General features: G+C 46.8%; 1 protein-coding gene across 2 annotated transcripts in view; it reads right to left on the bottom strand.

The window, feature by feature from the left end:
• Window positions 1-12,977, bottom strand: part of LOC119450698 (arginine kinase) — a 96,632-nt gene extending 83,655 nt beyond the window's left edge. Inside the window, exon 1 of one of the 2 annotated variants that reach the window (XM_049666148.1) lies at window positions 12,742-12,977. In XM_049666148.1, the coding sequence (XP_049522105.1) occupies window positions 12,742-12,779 (38 nt within the window). In that variant the 5' untranslated portion in view covers window positions 12,780-12,977. Of the gene's footprint in view, window positions 1-52; window positions 160-12,741 lie in introns of those variants that run through there. The other variant, XM_049666147.1, reaches the window with a different exon arrangement.
• Window positions 12,978-16,510: the final 3,533 nt, after the last annotated feature.

Genomic DNA, 16,510 nt, shown 5'->3' with positions numbered 1-16,510 from the left:
ATGTTTTTCCAGACGGTACGTTGCTGCACGCAGTCGAAGTTCCGGTACTCACCACGAGATGTCTCCGTCCCAGGCCCAGTAGACGGCCAATAGGAGGACCGCCACGGAAGTCAACGTAGCGGAGGCTTTCAGGAAGGCGGCCATGGCGGGACTCGGTCCTTGCTCCGTTGGCACCGGTGCCACCGTGGGTTGCCAAAACGTATGCTGCGCCACAGCGATATGCCTGGGATGGTGGCTGCGCCGGTCCTCTGGTGGAAGACGGTGCTATACAAGGAAAGCCAGACTAATCTCGTCGTTTCTACACACCTCCATGTGGACGGCCGATACGAGGCATCCCCTTGGATATGAGTTTAATTAGGATCGGCTTAACGGTGCATGTTGAAAGTTAGCCTCCTGTATGCTGTCCAAAGCGAACTAGAAGAATGGCTTGAATAACGTCTGCTCATGCTGCCGACTTTCGTGACGTTGCGTGTCACGTTCTTCTTGAATCACCACGTCTAGCGAATGGACGAGTGAGATATATATTCTCTTTGATGATCGAGGCAGCTTGAAGCTTGAGTTGCACTCTCGATAACGAAGTGCAGATAGTCACGTTAATGGCCTTGTTCTTTCTGCGGGTTTTCTTTGATGGCGTCCTACATTTCGAAGCGATGAGCGTACTCTCCAGGAAAGGTGGTTTGATCCTGTCTTTAAATTTTCACGCATGTCGAAGGAGTTGTGAAGCACTATCACCGATAGTGCTGAAGAACGCCGGTACACAAAGTCCTGGAACTGTTCTCGATGTACCGAACAGCATTCCGTGCTCGTTGTTCTGCCCTGACAAAAACGGGACTCTTGCAGTGCAACGGTTGTCAGTCAGCTTCGTGTACAAATTCGGAAAAAGAAAGACGTCATCGTTCGTCGTATCGTTGGCTGCTTGCGAGCACGCCATGCCTGGCTGTCGAAGTCAGAGCTCCTGTCCGTCGAGTACGTGACCGCTTCTGATTGGCGCTTCTGCTGCGCAACTAAGGTGCGGAAACTCGTAAACGCCGGCGCACAGATGATGGCGCTTGATTTATAGCGCTCAGGCTCGGCCGCTTCTGCGTCCATGCATCGCGCAGAAATCTCGGCTGACCAGCCTACCGAATGAGAGCACGAGTCGGATATTTTATACACCGAGGGTAGTCCGCTTGTAGGGGGTGGTGGGGAACGCTTCTATTTAGCGCGTTAGCGGAAGCTCGTCGGCACGTACCCGCTCAAGACACGTAGTGACGCTTTGCGCATGAGAAGTCCTGAGCCGGCTGTCATTGAATATACTTCCTGCTTGCTGAAGTTGCTGCCACACATCGCGTACTTCCTCGCATAATACAAGCCATTTTTTCCTATTCAGTACGTACTACATACTCAAACGTGCTATGCAGAGTGGCGATTTCAGCATCGGCCAGGAAATTTTGCCCTTGCTGCCGTAATTCACCGAACCCGGTGATAGTTGCGTCAGTGCAATCACTAAAGTGTGAACGAAACTTTCGACTGTGTTTATCATGGCAAAAAAAAAAAAAAAATGGAGGGGCATCCTTTATCATCGATTTCCTACACCAAAAAACGGTGTGTCGTCAGAGTGCGTGCCAATGCGTCAGCTCACGATGGCGCGGAAGAAGTCCCTGCATGCGGTAAAACTCGATTTCTTGCGCTTAACACGACTTGCTCACGTGACATTATTTTCCCCCACGACGGTGGGGGGCTACAGTTCCAATGAAAGAAACCTGATTATGAAAACATAATCTCGTACACGAGGGTCTCAGAATACAATGACTAAAAAGATTAGACACGTGGCAACAAGAGTCTCGCCCTTTCCACCACTGTTCAATTTTCGAAAGGAGTTTGGCAACAATAAGCAGGTGCTGTAGCAGGCGAGACGTGGGATCCTAATGACTACAGCGCTTGCCTTACGCACTTTTGAGCAGCGACGCGTCACTTGCTGCTTGTTTATTTTTCTAGTATTCTGTGGCCGACGCGTATTTAAGGCAACGGTAACCGACCTAGCGTTGAGAAAACAAACACGTCACCGCAAGGAACGGTTCGAGCGGAGAAACACGTCACTTAGCATCGCTCTGACATCCACTTCAGCGGTCGCGCGTCATAGTTCGTTAGCCCCTCTGCACGCGTAGGTTTATAGTGACAGCGCCGTTGAGTTCGAAAATCGTTGGCAACTGTACACCGTACTCCAAAGCTAAGCTCCGCTGTTGTTCCTGCGTCCACGAAATATGTAGATGCTTGGCGACAACTCGACTTTGTCTTAAGTCATGGTCTGGAAGTGACGGATGGCGTGGTCGCGACACGAACCCTGTCCTTCGCGCGAACGACGCTTGAGGCTAATCGACTTCTGACAGAAGCGACGGTACGATCGAGTTGAGGGGTGATGCAAGATGCCAGCGCATAGCACTATAAAAAAAATAGACGTACCAAGCAACGAAGGGTAATAAAAGAAGGCAACAGTAACATCTCGTATGGAACCCCAGTGTGCGCAGAGCAATTTTTCCCCCTCCGAATGAATCGCCAACTGGTCAAAGCATTGGCATTCTTGATAATGCAATCAACGCGATTGCCCTATGAGGATTAAGTTCGCGTTTTACGCTCTTAGGGAACGGGGTTCTCCTGAAGGGCATTCATCACGCGACTTTATCGAACGTGGGCCTCATAGAGAATGTGAATCTGCCTTATCAGGAAGCTAGGACTCAATGAGAAACATGTATTCGTCACGTACAAGTGTCAGCACACTCGTACTTTCCTTAGAGCACGGAATCTGTTTGCGACAAGGTTCCACTTGTTGCAAGTCTCCAGGTATAGACAACTGCCTCTTCAGTTGACGTCGCCCTATTTGCCAGGCCGCCAATTGTCTCCCGCATAGCTAAATCAGGTCATTACGGTGACGGATGCAGGCCAAACAGTACCATAAGATACGCCTTTGCTTTGTAGCTGGGTGTCTGTTGAGGCTCGTCTGTCGCTTAGTGGTCTGGGAGCTGATAATGGGAGCGTCCTGGGGCGGTATTCTGTAAGAGTCTACCTAGAGGACTGTCCATTTCGGCGACCGTTGATTCGCTGCTGCTCGACGTGCAGGAAAGTGCCAGCCAGTCTCCTTTCTGCACGGCAAGCAGCAGCGAATCAACGGTTGCAGAAATGGACAGTCCACTAGGTAGACTCTTACAGAATACCGCCCCTGGTTGCCGCTGCTTGTCAAAGTACGGGGAGCGCTTACATATACTGGCGACATATACTCGAAGCAAGTTGAGCCCAGCACGCGGCTTGCGATATATTAGACGCGCAAATGCACTTCGCACCACATACCTCTCGATATGTATAGCGCCTGTTCAGGGCGTTGTACAGTGGATACCAACGGGAAAAAGAACGGCCTATTTGCATTCTGGGCGGTCATTGTTGCTGCATTTAAATCAAGAAAGTGCCGAGAAACATGTATCTTTATACAGGGTAGCTACTTCGTAAGTATAAGCGGGTGACATCTGAATTCGCACTTACGCTGCCGCAATTGTCACTTGATTTTCCGTAGGCTGTCGCCTTTCACATTGGTTCTGAAGAAATTTCGCAAAGAGCATGATCACTTAGTAATCTAGATTCGCAGTCTCTTAAATTTGTACTTTGGTGTGCAGGGAAAAAATTCTCAAAGCCGAAACGAAAGTCATATCTGCATGTGATGGACATGTGATTAGTTGCATTTATTCATTATTTATCATTTTTGCGCTATACCAACCGAGCTAGCCTTAAAGGTACTACTGAATTGGCGCAACGGCACACGTTATTGCTTGTTATCGGCCACTTAATTCAGCCTCTGTCATTAAAATGTAATCAGCCTCTTTGCGAGATACAGAGCGGGAAGGAAAATTTTACACATACTTCAGTATGCAAGCGTCCATGAAAATGCAGTATGGTACAGCCACAGATGGTGATCATTCACGAAAGTGCATGATTGGTAAAGTTTGTAATTGAAGTGTTCGATTATTACAGGTAAATACCTAGTCACTTCACTTGACATCTATATTCGCATATAGTGTGTGGCTCAGCTTGTAGCAGAAACCGTGGCATGGAAAGAGTGTTCCGGCCATTTTAGCTAATGGCTTGCATAGTCTAGAAAATTTTTATAGTTTGCAAACTTGTGGGTGCGCTCAGATTGAACCGCTGTCTTATCTTCTAAATCGTAAGTGAATGTGTTTTTATTGAGGATGACAATTCTATTTGTTAGTCGCGAATGTTTTTGGAAACGCCATATGTATAAAGGCAAAAAACACGACATTTCCGTCGGCAACAGTGCGCGCACATTAAAGAGAGAATAATAGAGGATGTTGGTGTGCAAATCAAACAAAAGTATTTCTTTACAACACGCCTCGAAAATACATGCGAACACGAGGCTACATGTCGGCTAATTTAAGGTGATAATAGCGAAATTATTCAGGATCAGCTCTTTCTATTGAATTACTGTGGAGAACATACGCATACCCCCTCTCTCTCTAATCCACCTCACCCCCCCCCCAAAAAAAAAGAAAGAAGGAAACATATGTACTTTTGTGCATGGTTGTCAAACGAAAATGAGTATTTGGTCGCTCATAGATCCTAGGCAACTTATGAGAAGTGCTAAGAGGGGGCAGTCCATGCAGGCAAATTTGATGATTTTTTTATATGACCCAAGTCCACAAACCGAAACTATGTGAGATAGAGCTGTAATGACAAGAAAACCTAGGCAGTTTTCCTCTAGAAAAAGTATGAGAACGAACTCGGTCAAATAAGACAAACGAACAATGTGCGACGATCGTATTTTTGATCAAAAGTGAGTCAGATTCTGCTGGCGTACAGATCGAAAGGAGTGAAATCCTCTCGCCCTGTTGAAGAGCGCTTACCCCACACTGTGATCTAGGCACTATGGCAGTCTCTTTGAAAGTTGTGTTCCTGATTTTCTTAAAGCCTTAAATGCTGCTGAAAAAAAGAGAAAGATCCAGCGAGACGTTAGAAATGAGGCTCGCTATGCTTTCAAGCAGACGAATTAGCACTCTTGAAGTATTATTCCCAGTTTTCATGAGGCATAGCAGTGCCCCCCTAATTGTAAATGTTCTAATAGGTTAATAGGTGTAAATGTTCTAACTAAAATAAGGTCACAGCGTTCTACAGTTGTTTTCAACAATGTTTTCTGACCGAAACCGCATTCAATCAAGTGTTTCAAATCGAAAAAAGAGTCAAATCCTATCTTTACATCCTAATATTGGTCAAAATTGCTGCATAATATTTCATTACGTGTTGCTGTAAAGTTGCTCTAGCTGATATGTAAAACATATAACCTAACTTGCTTTTATAGCATTGCATTTCGGTCCGGTAACAATCGTTTTCGTTTTTCTCAAATTCTGTTTAGGCGGGTATGACTCATTAAACAAAAGAAAAAGTTGTCGCAGTTTCACCTGAAAGGCGAAGCATCAATTGCGATAGCAAATTTGAAGAGAGCTATACGGAGTAATGATAGCAGCTTTATCAGGTGTATAAACTTGGACATGCAGCAGCACCGGCAACACGCAGAACTGTTGTCGACGCCGCCGGCGTTTTGCCCGCGTTCGCTCAAAATGCGTGCGGCGTTGGTGACTGTTGCCGGAGCCTCTGATATAAATAGGCACTTGGTGCCGCGGCTAAACGTCGCCTCCCTTCCCTGCCCCCCCCCCCTCCTCCACAGCCTTTCGCGCGTCGGAAGAACGTACGTTTACTCTACATATATGGTGATTGTAGAGGAGGAAAGAGACGCCTACTTCTGCAGCCCTTAAGGGAGCACAGCGCAGAACGCGCGTTTGTTCTCCGCCGTGCGTTCACTCCCCGTGAAAGCGCGCGTCCCTCGCGCTCTTTCACTCGCACATACAGCGTTCGGCGGCGCGCGGCGACGATTTCATCTCCATTGACGTCATACGGAACCTCACGGCGACGGCGACGGCAACGGCGACGGTGACGCCGACGGCAGAAATCTGCTTTTCAGTGTCCATATAATTGCTATCGCAATAAAAAAAAATTCCTCATGTAGCGCAGCTATTACTGGTAAGGTACCTGCACTGCGCAAGAAAAAAGGCAGGAATGTTTAATATTTCTCGAGGAAATATTGTAAATCGAAACCGCGATGCCATCGCACGAATTCGTCGTTTCCCAATTATTGCACTTACGTAATATACGCCCTGCAATAATATTCAAGAACGGGACTCATGGAAGAGAGCAAGCGCTAGACGCACGGGTGAGGCTGCTTGCCTCTTCGTGATTGTAATACTGAAAAAAAAAAGACATCCGATCTATTACAGGGTCAAATGGCGCATATTTCAAAGCAGCAGCTGTGCTAAAGATGCTTTCAGGTTACCTGCTAAAGCCAGAGCCGGCGATTTCATAGATACTACTATAAAGAACATATAACAAAACAAGCATCGAAGAGGATTGAGAAAGCAAGCGAATACTTATGTGGAAAGAAACAAAAAAAATCGAATGGACACACTAACAATATTTCCGTGGTGTACTGCTGGCATCGGTAACGATGTTTTATGACGGCGCCACACGTTATCGTCGTCGGCGTGTTTCGGTAGGCAGCATGCCAGTGTGATAACGACGACCGCGGCGACAGCATAATGAAGACGGCATAAAGACAACGGTGTGACGACAGGGTGACGACGACTGTGCGACGACCTTTAGCACGAAGACGGCGGTATGGCAGCAGTCGCGCGCTATGCGCCTTCTTCTCCGCTCGTTTACTCCGCGCAGGACAGACACTCCACCGACCATTCGCGTTAATACAGTCAAAGCCTTTATATAGGGAAGCGCTCGATGCCTCCGGAATCATTCGTTATACAGGTCACTTCGTTGTAAATGGTCGCGCACCCCACAGCTCACATTAGAACCGTGACAGAGTTATTCTTTCGTTATAACGGTCATTTCGTGGTAGAGGCGCTCGACAGTATCGTGCAAATTCCAAGCACTGCGTGAGTCGGTCTAAGCGAAGCTGCGGTGAATCGGCTAGACGAAATGGAGCGTCTTGACGAGCGATGCGCAGCGTACTACAGGGTGTAACATTCGCGGTGCTGGTCGCAATCTACGTTGGGGCTTGCAGATAAGATTGCCCCGCTTGTCGCGATATCTTTTCTTTATTTTTGCCACCCCCTGATTGGCTACGTAGCGCACAAAAGCGCGTTGCTGAAAGAATAAAGGCTATTGTCTTCCTGGCGCTGCGTGGGTCGTCTGTTCCTTGGGCCGGTCGTCCTGCCGCTCTCGGCGTCGAGCCGCCGAATACGTAACAGGTGGTGGAAGCGGTGGGATACGAACCCACGCCCTCGAATACGTAACAAGGGACGAAAGTGGTTCGCTATGTAAGTCAAGGCGGCGGAGAAATGCGACGCCGCGGCGCTACCGACCACAGCATGTGAACTTTCAGACGCCATCGCGGCCACACAGGAAAGCTGTCGCGCGACAGCATGGGCGTTTCAAATATTTGGCCTTCGGCGATGACCGCGCCACGCAATTCGGTTGAACGAGGGGACGTGTCATTTACATCTGTATAGAAACTCCGCCCACCCTTCCCGAAAGCTGGAGAAAAAGGCAAAAAAAATTACTCCATCTCCCGCTAAAGGGAACCATGTGTGGATGCGAAGCAGCGGGGAGATAGGTTAGCTTGAGCGGGAGATGGTTTCGCGGCAGCGGCCCGAGCGCTCATCGCGGCGCTGCACAGGAGAGAGAATGAGGCGCGCGCGCTCCGTCATTTCATACCGCGGAACTACCGTGGCGCCCCCAGCGGAGTATGCAGCTGTAGCACCACCTGTCGTGCGCGCCGCTCCGGATTCCTAGAGGAGAGAAAGGGAGGAGCGTAGGAGAGGAGAGAGAGGGGGAGGGGACGCGCATGCGCTGTGGGGGTGTGGGACGCCTCGGGAGGGACGGACAGAGCCCCGCCATAAGCTGCTTCGCATCTAAAAAAGTTCTGTTTTATAACCCATATAATTCAAACTGGTCGCGGTAAGCGCTTCATAACTGTGAAATACCCCCACCTCCCCCCCTCCCCCCCACGTCAAAATAAGCTTTCGACGGCCGGCAATTCTACAGCAATACCTGCAAAAGGAAGGGCTTTACGTGCAGCCTTTTTCATCAGTACATGCTTTACACTGTGGTAGAACGGATACAGCAGTGAAACGCTGACCCGTAAGAGCCCAAACCGCTCGTGGTATCTACTTTTAGAACTGCAGTTGTAACAGAGAGAGAGAGCGAGAGAGAGAAAACGAAGAAAAACCCGGCAATGCTGCTCTACGTGACGTTCGTCGTTAACAGGATCAAAATAAAGAAACAACGACAACGTCTCAGCATTCGTTCCTCTGCGTCAGTCGACACGCTACTTGATTTGCTGGAAGAACGCCACGTTGCAGAACGCCGCTTCCATCTTGAGCATCACGCCATGCCCGAGACAGAGAAGACGTTGAAGTTGTGAACCAAGCTTGTTTGAAGGCTTCCTGGCTGTCGCCATCATGCGTATATCCTCATTGCGCCGAAGGGAAACACGTATATAGACGAAAAAAAATGAATAGAGAACATATCGGTGCAGTTTCGTTGCTGTCCAAACGTCTCGGTTGGGTTTAATGCAATTAAATAGCTAAGTTCTAGCTTAACCGTTTTGGTTGTCTTCAACAAAATGTATATTTAGGTTCGTTTTATATTGATGAGTTTGATTTAATCCTTCATTTTAAATATTTGTGTGCTCCAATCCCGCTATTTAGATTCTAACCTACCTATTCTCAACCTATATTCTACGTCTCGTAAATTGCTTATTTCTCAGTTTTCTGGGGGCTATCCGGTTTATGGCCAATCCACAAACTGGGTAAGTGTTACTGCTTCCGAGACCATACCCTCCCTATAGTACTGAGGGAAAGTAAGCGTGATTAAGTAGGAACAAATATAGGACGTTAAAGCTACTAAAGGAAAGATATATCAATTTGAATTCTCTGGGAATTGTGCATCACTGGTGAAGGATTCTCTTACTATCTATGATCTGTTCACAGCGCACGTACTTCTTCTTCTTTCTGGGGTTTTACGCGCCAAAACCAGTTCTGATTATGAGGCACGCCGTAGTGGAGGGGCTCCGGATTAATTTTGACCACCTGGTGTTCTTCAACCTGCACTACAACGCAAGCACACGGGCGTTTTTGCATTGCGGCAAGTGAAATGAAGCAAGTATGTCGATGTAGGTATACATGTGCCAGCGAGTTGCCTCCTACAAGTCTCCTTGGTTTTCCGTATTCTTTGCGTCGTTCGTGTCGCCACCTTCACTTTACCCGGGCGCTTCGGTGCAACAAAACACATGACTAAGTTCTGGGAGCTTTTGTTGATCGAGTGCGATTTATAGCCGTTGTAAAATGATAAACAGCGCTTTTGAACCCATCGTGGTTAGTTCTTTCGGTGGTGCTTTTTGGTACGGAACTCTTTGGCTTTATTTATGAGGCAGCACACAGCAAAATAAATATTTGTGTGGCTACGGATATTGCGTATTGAGGGTTAAAAATTCAAGATAAAGTGAGGACACTGCATTACAGGCAGTGTGCATGCATACCGATTATGTATTACAAACATAAAAAAGAAGAATAATGTTAAAAATATACAGGTGTACCACAGACCGGAGGAAAGAAGGGTCGGAGCTGAAAAAAAACTATTGCACAAAACCATTGGAACAATGCAGTGTTAACAGACGGTCATGACAGTAACATTTGGAATAACAGAAGGAAATGAATTCGCAGCAGAGCAAGGCAGCAAACTAGGTGCAGTGACGCCATTATGAATTTGTGGGTGAGAGGTGACTAAGGCCTGCTTAGAATACGCAGCGCAGATCCAAGTGGTGGTCTGTTGTAATGTCCCTTCTACTTGGCTAAAATTAATGAGGTTGCTTTCGGCGATTAGGATGACGACAAGTTATTCTTAATTGCGTTCATTTCTGAGGTCAGACAATAAGTATTGAGCACACTAGGTGGTAAAGAACACATGACGGCAATGATTTAGAACAGCCAATCTTCGCTGACTGGCACGGGTGATAAAATAATAGCGGAAAAAATTCCAACAGATAAAAAAAGTTATGCGTGATAAGAAGCGAATGGGTAGTTATTAGCAACTAAATGACCAAGGTTTTCCTTAAGTCAACGTGTACGTTGGCACCTGTGTTGAAGGCACGTACGTTGAAATAATACTCTACTAAAAACATTTTGGACGTTATTGAGGGGGTGGGCATAATGGGCATAAAAAGAGAACATTAGAAAGAATAAAAAAAACAGCGTCAGGACAATTGCTTAAAGTGTTAGAGAACTTGTGCGCGAAAATCACATTTAAATAAAGAAAATCAGAAACACAACAAGTGTCAAACGAAGTATTGTCAAGGTCTGGTTGCAGAACTGGTGCGAAGTAGGCAGTATGTAGTCACTGATGGCGTCTTTGAAAATCGTTGTGTTTTCAATGCACGTAGTGAAGGAGAGAAGGAGGTACTCGTCTTGGGCAGAAAAGAGTCAAAAGTGCAGTCATGGGGCGAAAAGGAACCGACAGTTTTGCGGGTGATCGGCTCGGGATGACACATATGGTGTTGATTTAAAAAAAAAAGTCACATTTCAGCTGTTCGTTTTGAAAGTAAATTTTACCAAATAAACAGAGACCAACAATATTGCATCTGAGCTGTCAATTGACGAGACCTATATAGTTTGATAATATTGAAGAAATACCAGCTGAACGTGAATAATTACGAGGAAGAATCAGAAAGTCTTTGCCCCTATTTTTTAAAGCCAAATTACGGCTGTAAAAGCGAAGTCAACATATCCATTCCCAGCGGTGGATCTTTCTTGGACCGGCCGGGCCTTATCTGCCGGTAGCTCCTCGGCACGGCGCTGCTGTCGGTTGTTGAAGATGGCGGTTGTGCTTCACACATCCACGGCGTACGAGCAACGGAGTGTGATTCGTTTTCTATGGAGCCAGCGACGAACGCCCAAGAAATGCACAGCGAAATGCAGCCCACCTATGGCGAAAAGTGATTTCGCCGTTTTTGGCCCGCTGAACAAGTTCCTGGCAGGACGGCGATTCACCTGTAACGATGAAGTCAAGGCAGCAGTTTGACGATGGTTTCACAGTGAGCCGGGCGATTTTTACCACATGGGCATCTCATATTTAGTGCCTGCGATTGGACAAATGTCTGAACCGGTGTGGCGACTATGTGGAAAAAATATTGCAATGTACGTAGAATAGTACGTATATTTGTAATTACCTGTGTAAAAAATAGGGGCGAAGACAAAACCGACGAAACGAGTTGATTGGTTTTGAACTTATTCAATGCTGTCTACTAGTGTGTGTTGTCCAATTTGTTCTACAGATGAGGTGTTGTACTCTAGCTTAGGACTGATAAATGTTTTGCACAGACGCAAATTCAAGTGTTGCGTGGCCCATGGAAAAGTCCTGCGTGTATAACCGAGTGTTTATTCGCATTGCTGATAATGCTGGTGACGTGTGCATGCAAGAAAATATTATTAACCTAGGTGGACACAATGAATATTATACGAGCTGACTGTCTCAAGGCAAATTCCGTTAACATTGTAGTCGAAAGTGTTAGATGGGTTAGACTGCCGGGAAACTGACAATACTTTTCACTTGGCTGGGCTGAGCACCATCTGCCCTGAGAACACCAGCTACAAATGTTGTCAAGGTCACTCCGCAGAATAAAAGAGCCCTGTGGATTTGTTATCTCGCGGTAAAGGACGCAGGCGTCTGCGGAGAGCTTAACTGAAAAGTTAATTCCATTAAAAAATTGAGAAACTAAGTCCATGTCTTTGACTAAGGTATATTGCATTTAACTACAAGTTTAAAGCACCGATAAAGTCAGTCGCTTTATGCGTTCGTTTCAACAGAAGTATACACAATAATAACGTGTGCCCTCATACAGAGTTGCTTGAGGAAATAGTCGAACGGCAGCTTTTCTTCTTTCTAAGTTTGGCCACTTGAACTGCTGGTTAGATTTGGCCACTTGGCTACCTGGTTGTATTACCAGCGCGCATAGGTATTTCCCTGCCTGCCAACAAAGCTCAGCGTTTGGAATTTCTTTTCTGCAGTAATATCCGGCACGTTTGGTGTCGTGTTGCCATGAGAAAGGAATAATTTAGGTTGTCACAAACTTGTTAGCGTTAGGAGCCAAAAACTGCTTTAGCAGCCAAGAACAGTTTATAAAGGAAAATTCCCTTCGCGGTGACCTTGATATTAACCTTGTATGCGTAACCTTGGCCTAACAGATGGGGTAGAGTCCTCCATACGTAAAATGCAACGTCTGGATACGATGGACGCACGCAGATGGAGGCAGGCAGGTGCTTGCTGTATATGGCACCTGCTGCAAGGAAGGCGCGTAGATAGAAAGCAACGACTTCTAGAGAAGCAGGGTCCATTCGACGCGGGATCGCACAAAGCAGTCAAGGGCGGTTTCTATTCTCGCTACACCATTTGTTTTCTGCGCGCACGCCTCGACCTGTGGGACCGACAGTGTTTCGACGCGCGCACACCAGTGCCAAGGTCGAGGGAGGCGCGACGCACTCTCGAACTCTCGAGAAACCGCGAGACAGGGTCGACAAGAAGGTGGCGGAAGCGGCAACGCGATTGGACGGAGAGAGAAAGCCCAACACAGGACCACGTGATCAGCCCTCAACCCAGGGTTCCCAGCAGCGGGGCGTGAAAACAGCCCACTTCACTCACTCTTTCAGAAGCCAGTAGATCTCCCACGCGGCGAACATTGCTTTTCCGGGATCAGCAGTGCAATCCTGATGTACCACGAGGAATCAAGTGCGGCGCGGTGGAGGACGTCGATGCCGGTGCACACAGCGACGAGTGAATGCTGCGCTGTTCTGGACGAACAGCCACTGTCCAAAAAAGTATCTTCGGCCACGTCGATGGTGACCAAAAAAAATGGGCCACTGCACAGATCACGCCACGGTGTGATAGCTGCCAAGCCCGAAGGGGTTTTTCCTCGAGCCGGTCCGCTTGCCCCAGTCTCTTCAACCGCTGCGCCCTCGCTATACCCGCGAACTCCTCGCGCTCTCTCTTTCTCTCTCGACGCCCTTTTTTATATTTTCTCGCTTCTGTTTTTTTTTAACTTCTCTGGGTCTGGAGCGCGCAGGGTTCGGGCTCCGAGAGCGCATGCGTTCTTCGATTCGTCGAGGCCGCGCTTATATAGCACGCTCGTGGGCGTCACCAGACCCGCCGCCCATTGAGCAGACGACGGTCGTGTCGTCTGCTTCGGGACACCGCGTGACATCTTGACGTCGCAAGGTCGTGGCGTGGTCCAGACAGTGCTTTTTTTCGTTTTGTCTGCTTCGTTTTTCATAGCGTAGACGGCAATCGATAGTTTCATCCTACGCTTAATCGATGGCGTGTTTCTGGTGGGGCTATTCTTTCGGTCTTTCGAAGATATTAAAGCTCGCGTTTCACTCCGATGAATGTACGGCGTTGATTCAAGTAATCTCTTCTTGTCTGTATTCATGGGTTACAATAACTTTCGCACGCGTTATTGCAATTTTATCTTATTATGGCCCATTTTCACTGTTTTTGTATATTCCTCTTTACTGACCAATCACCACGCATGTGACAAGTTACATAGCTCGTTCAATGCAAGTTTTCTTTTATACACGATACCGACATCTACGATATATTTCCACTGGTGGTGACTAACAATGCAAGTACATTGTTAAGTTCGACGACCTTCGCTTGTGTCTTTTATTTATTTGCATGTGGATGGGCCTAATCAGACTTCGCAAAAATGTTTCCATATGTCTTTAGATTCGGGAAGTACGCACGATATCGGCTAGCCAGAGAGGTCGTTTCGAGGTTGTTGCGCGCCGATGGTCGTTGACCACACGTGTAGGATGTTTCGAACCGGCAAACGGGTGCCGACAAACGCTTCACTTGCAGGTCGTCACCGTTGTCGCGTCCACGGTGTCGGGGAAGCTGCACAAAGGATAAAACAGGCGCGCGTCGTCATCGCTCCTTGTGAGGCTAATGAACAGATGGGAGTAACGCGTTCCAAGTGGTCTTAGTCACATAGAGTAGGCCAGCGCCTGTTTTCAACCTCCAGTGTGCCGCTTGCTCGAGTGCATGGGCGGTTTCAAAAATGAAAGATGAAATGCTTTTCATGGCTTTTGTTGGTGTACTTTGTTGTTGCTCTTTCTTTTTGTTGGTTTGTTTGTTTTTGGGTTGTTTGTGTTTGCATTGAAGTGAGGCCACAATGTAAGGAATGGCCAGAGGAAAACGGGGTAGAGCGAAAGGAGCCAATATGCTGCAATAAAGCTTTTGTTTGGGCCATTTGGTTCATAGCTGAAAACCTCGACGAGCAGCGCAAAAAACACGGACAAAGAAGACACAAGTACACAGGAAGGGCCCAATAGGAGTGGCCGAAAGAAAACTTTTGGGCTGACTGGAACTAATCATTGGTTCGTGACACTTTTGTGCCTGTAAAACCGCTTGTGATTGGTAGAATTCGCCTCCTCTACGCTGCTGAGGGGTGGAGAAGTGGAATGCTTGTATGAATCGAATTGCTTAAAACGGGGAATTTGGTCTTTTTTGGGGGGAGACAGCGACCAGAGAGGTGGAGTCGATCTCTCCACAAGCTGTTGTCGAAATGTATATAGGTGTGTAAATAAACTTGTAGCTGCGGAGGAGTTGCTGCAAGCCTTGTGTGCAACGTGTAGCCTGACAAAGCATAGAAAATTGAGTGCCAGGAGGCCAGACCAACAAGGGCGGCATCGGGAGCGACAGACAAGAAGCGACCTGAACTCGGCACCAAAAGCCCAACTCACATGAATAGGATACACGTGATATGTATTGTGGTCGGACAATAAAAGACATTGATAAAATAACCAAGCCTGGCGGAGCCTTCTGGTAAATTTAGATGACCGCAAATCAGTGAACACTTCCACCGGTTTCGTTAAAAAGTTGCACAATATGACGTTTCCTCATAGTGCCACGTTTCGTCATTATTTGGCGTCAAACGCGATCTCACTGTCGCGTTCTTTCTATTATTTTGTAGCACGTGATTGTGGGAATAGGCAGTCGAATCGACGAACTGCATTGACAAACGAATGCGGCGTCTCGTACAAAAGGCGCTAGCACCGTGAGCAGCATGATCATTTTCACTTGTTTCGCTAAGTCACTTATGCGACCGCAATATGTATGTATGTATGTATGTATGTATGTATGTATGTATGTATGTAGTATGTATGTATGTATGTATGTATGTATGTATGTATGTATGTATGTATGTATGTATGTATGTATGTATGTATGTATGTATGTATGTATGTATGTATGTATGTATGTATGTATGTATGTAATGTATGTATGTATGTATGTATGTATGTATTATGTATGTATTATGTATGTATGTATGTATGTATGTATGTATGTATGTATGTATTATGTTATGTATGTATGTATGTATGTATGTATGTATGTATGTATGTATGTATGTATGTATGTATGTATGTATGTATGTATGTAGAGAAGGGAATGCATGCGAAGCGTGAAATTTACTTCGAAGACGTCCAGTTCGGGGTAGAAGTAAACTCGAGAACGTGATCAACACAAATCAAACGTATCACGCCGCCTCGGTTTAGTTAGACTCTAGGCGGCACCCCAGTTTACCGTACGGCTTTATACAGTAGACATCGCCAACGAGAGATGGCGCTACGCGATGCTAGGCTTCAAGAGCTTGGTGCTATTGAAGCCTTCGCATCGATGCGAGCAATGCGAACATAACAAGATCTTGGTGGCGCAACCCACCACCCCGTTTCAAAGGGGACGCTCATAGCATCCATCCTTCCATCCAGCTTCTATCCACACGGCGAAAAATCCTCGCGGAGGAGGTCATTGAGACGAATAAGTACCCTAAGCTACCACTACTATTTCTATAAAGAGGGCCTGCACGCTTTTTATTTAAATACGCATGTACGCCCCAGGGAAATCTGCTAGGAAAGAACAGGCTTTGAACATAGTTCTTATGCTTAATTCCTTAACATCCAATTAATACTGTCACAGCAGATAGTCATATCGAGCGTCCGATCAGATTGAACTCGTTGCTTTATTCACTACAGGCACACGGGTAGAATGTATATGGTTCGTAATTAGGATGGGACTTTTACAGACCCAAACGATACTTTCACAGGATATCACAGTGACCACTAAGATGTTGATGTTGACGAAGATACCACAACAGCTCTCTTACATTCCTTTATATGGGTTCTTAGAGGATCATTTAATGGGCCTTGCGATATATACTTTCAATGTATCGAAATGTGAAGAAAACTCGGATATTGGCATTTTCTCCCTGGATCTTGACTGGTCTTTTTCCTTTCCTGATTCCTGACCTCATAGCACTGACAGAATTTACATAAACACGGATAAAATGCCACTTAGGTGGGGGGGGGGGGGGGGGCACTTGTGGTCAGGCGACCAGAAGTCCTCGGATCCTGGC

The sequence above is a fragment of the Dermacentor silvarum genome, chromosome 4 (genome assembly GCF_013339745.2).
Source record: "Dermacentor silvarum isolate Dsil-2018 chromosome 4, BIME_Dsil_1.4, whole genome shotgun sequence".
Taxonomy (NCBI): Eukaryota; Metazoa; Arthropoda; class Arachnida; order Ixodida; family Ixodidae; genus Dermacentor; species Dermacentor silvarum.
Note: the sequence above shows the minus strand (reverse complement) of the source record. Positions and strands in the feature narration are given on the sequence as shown.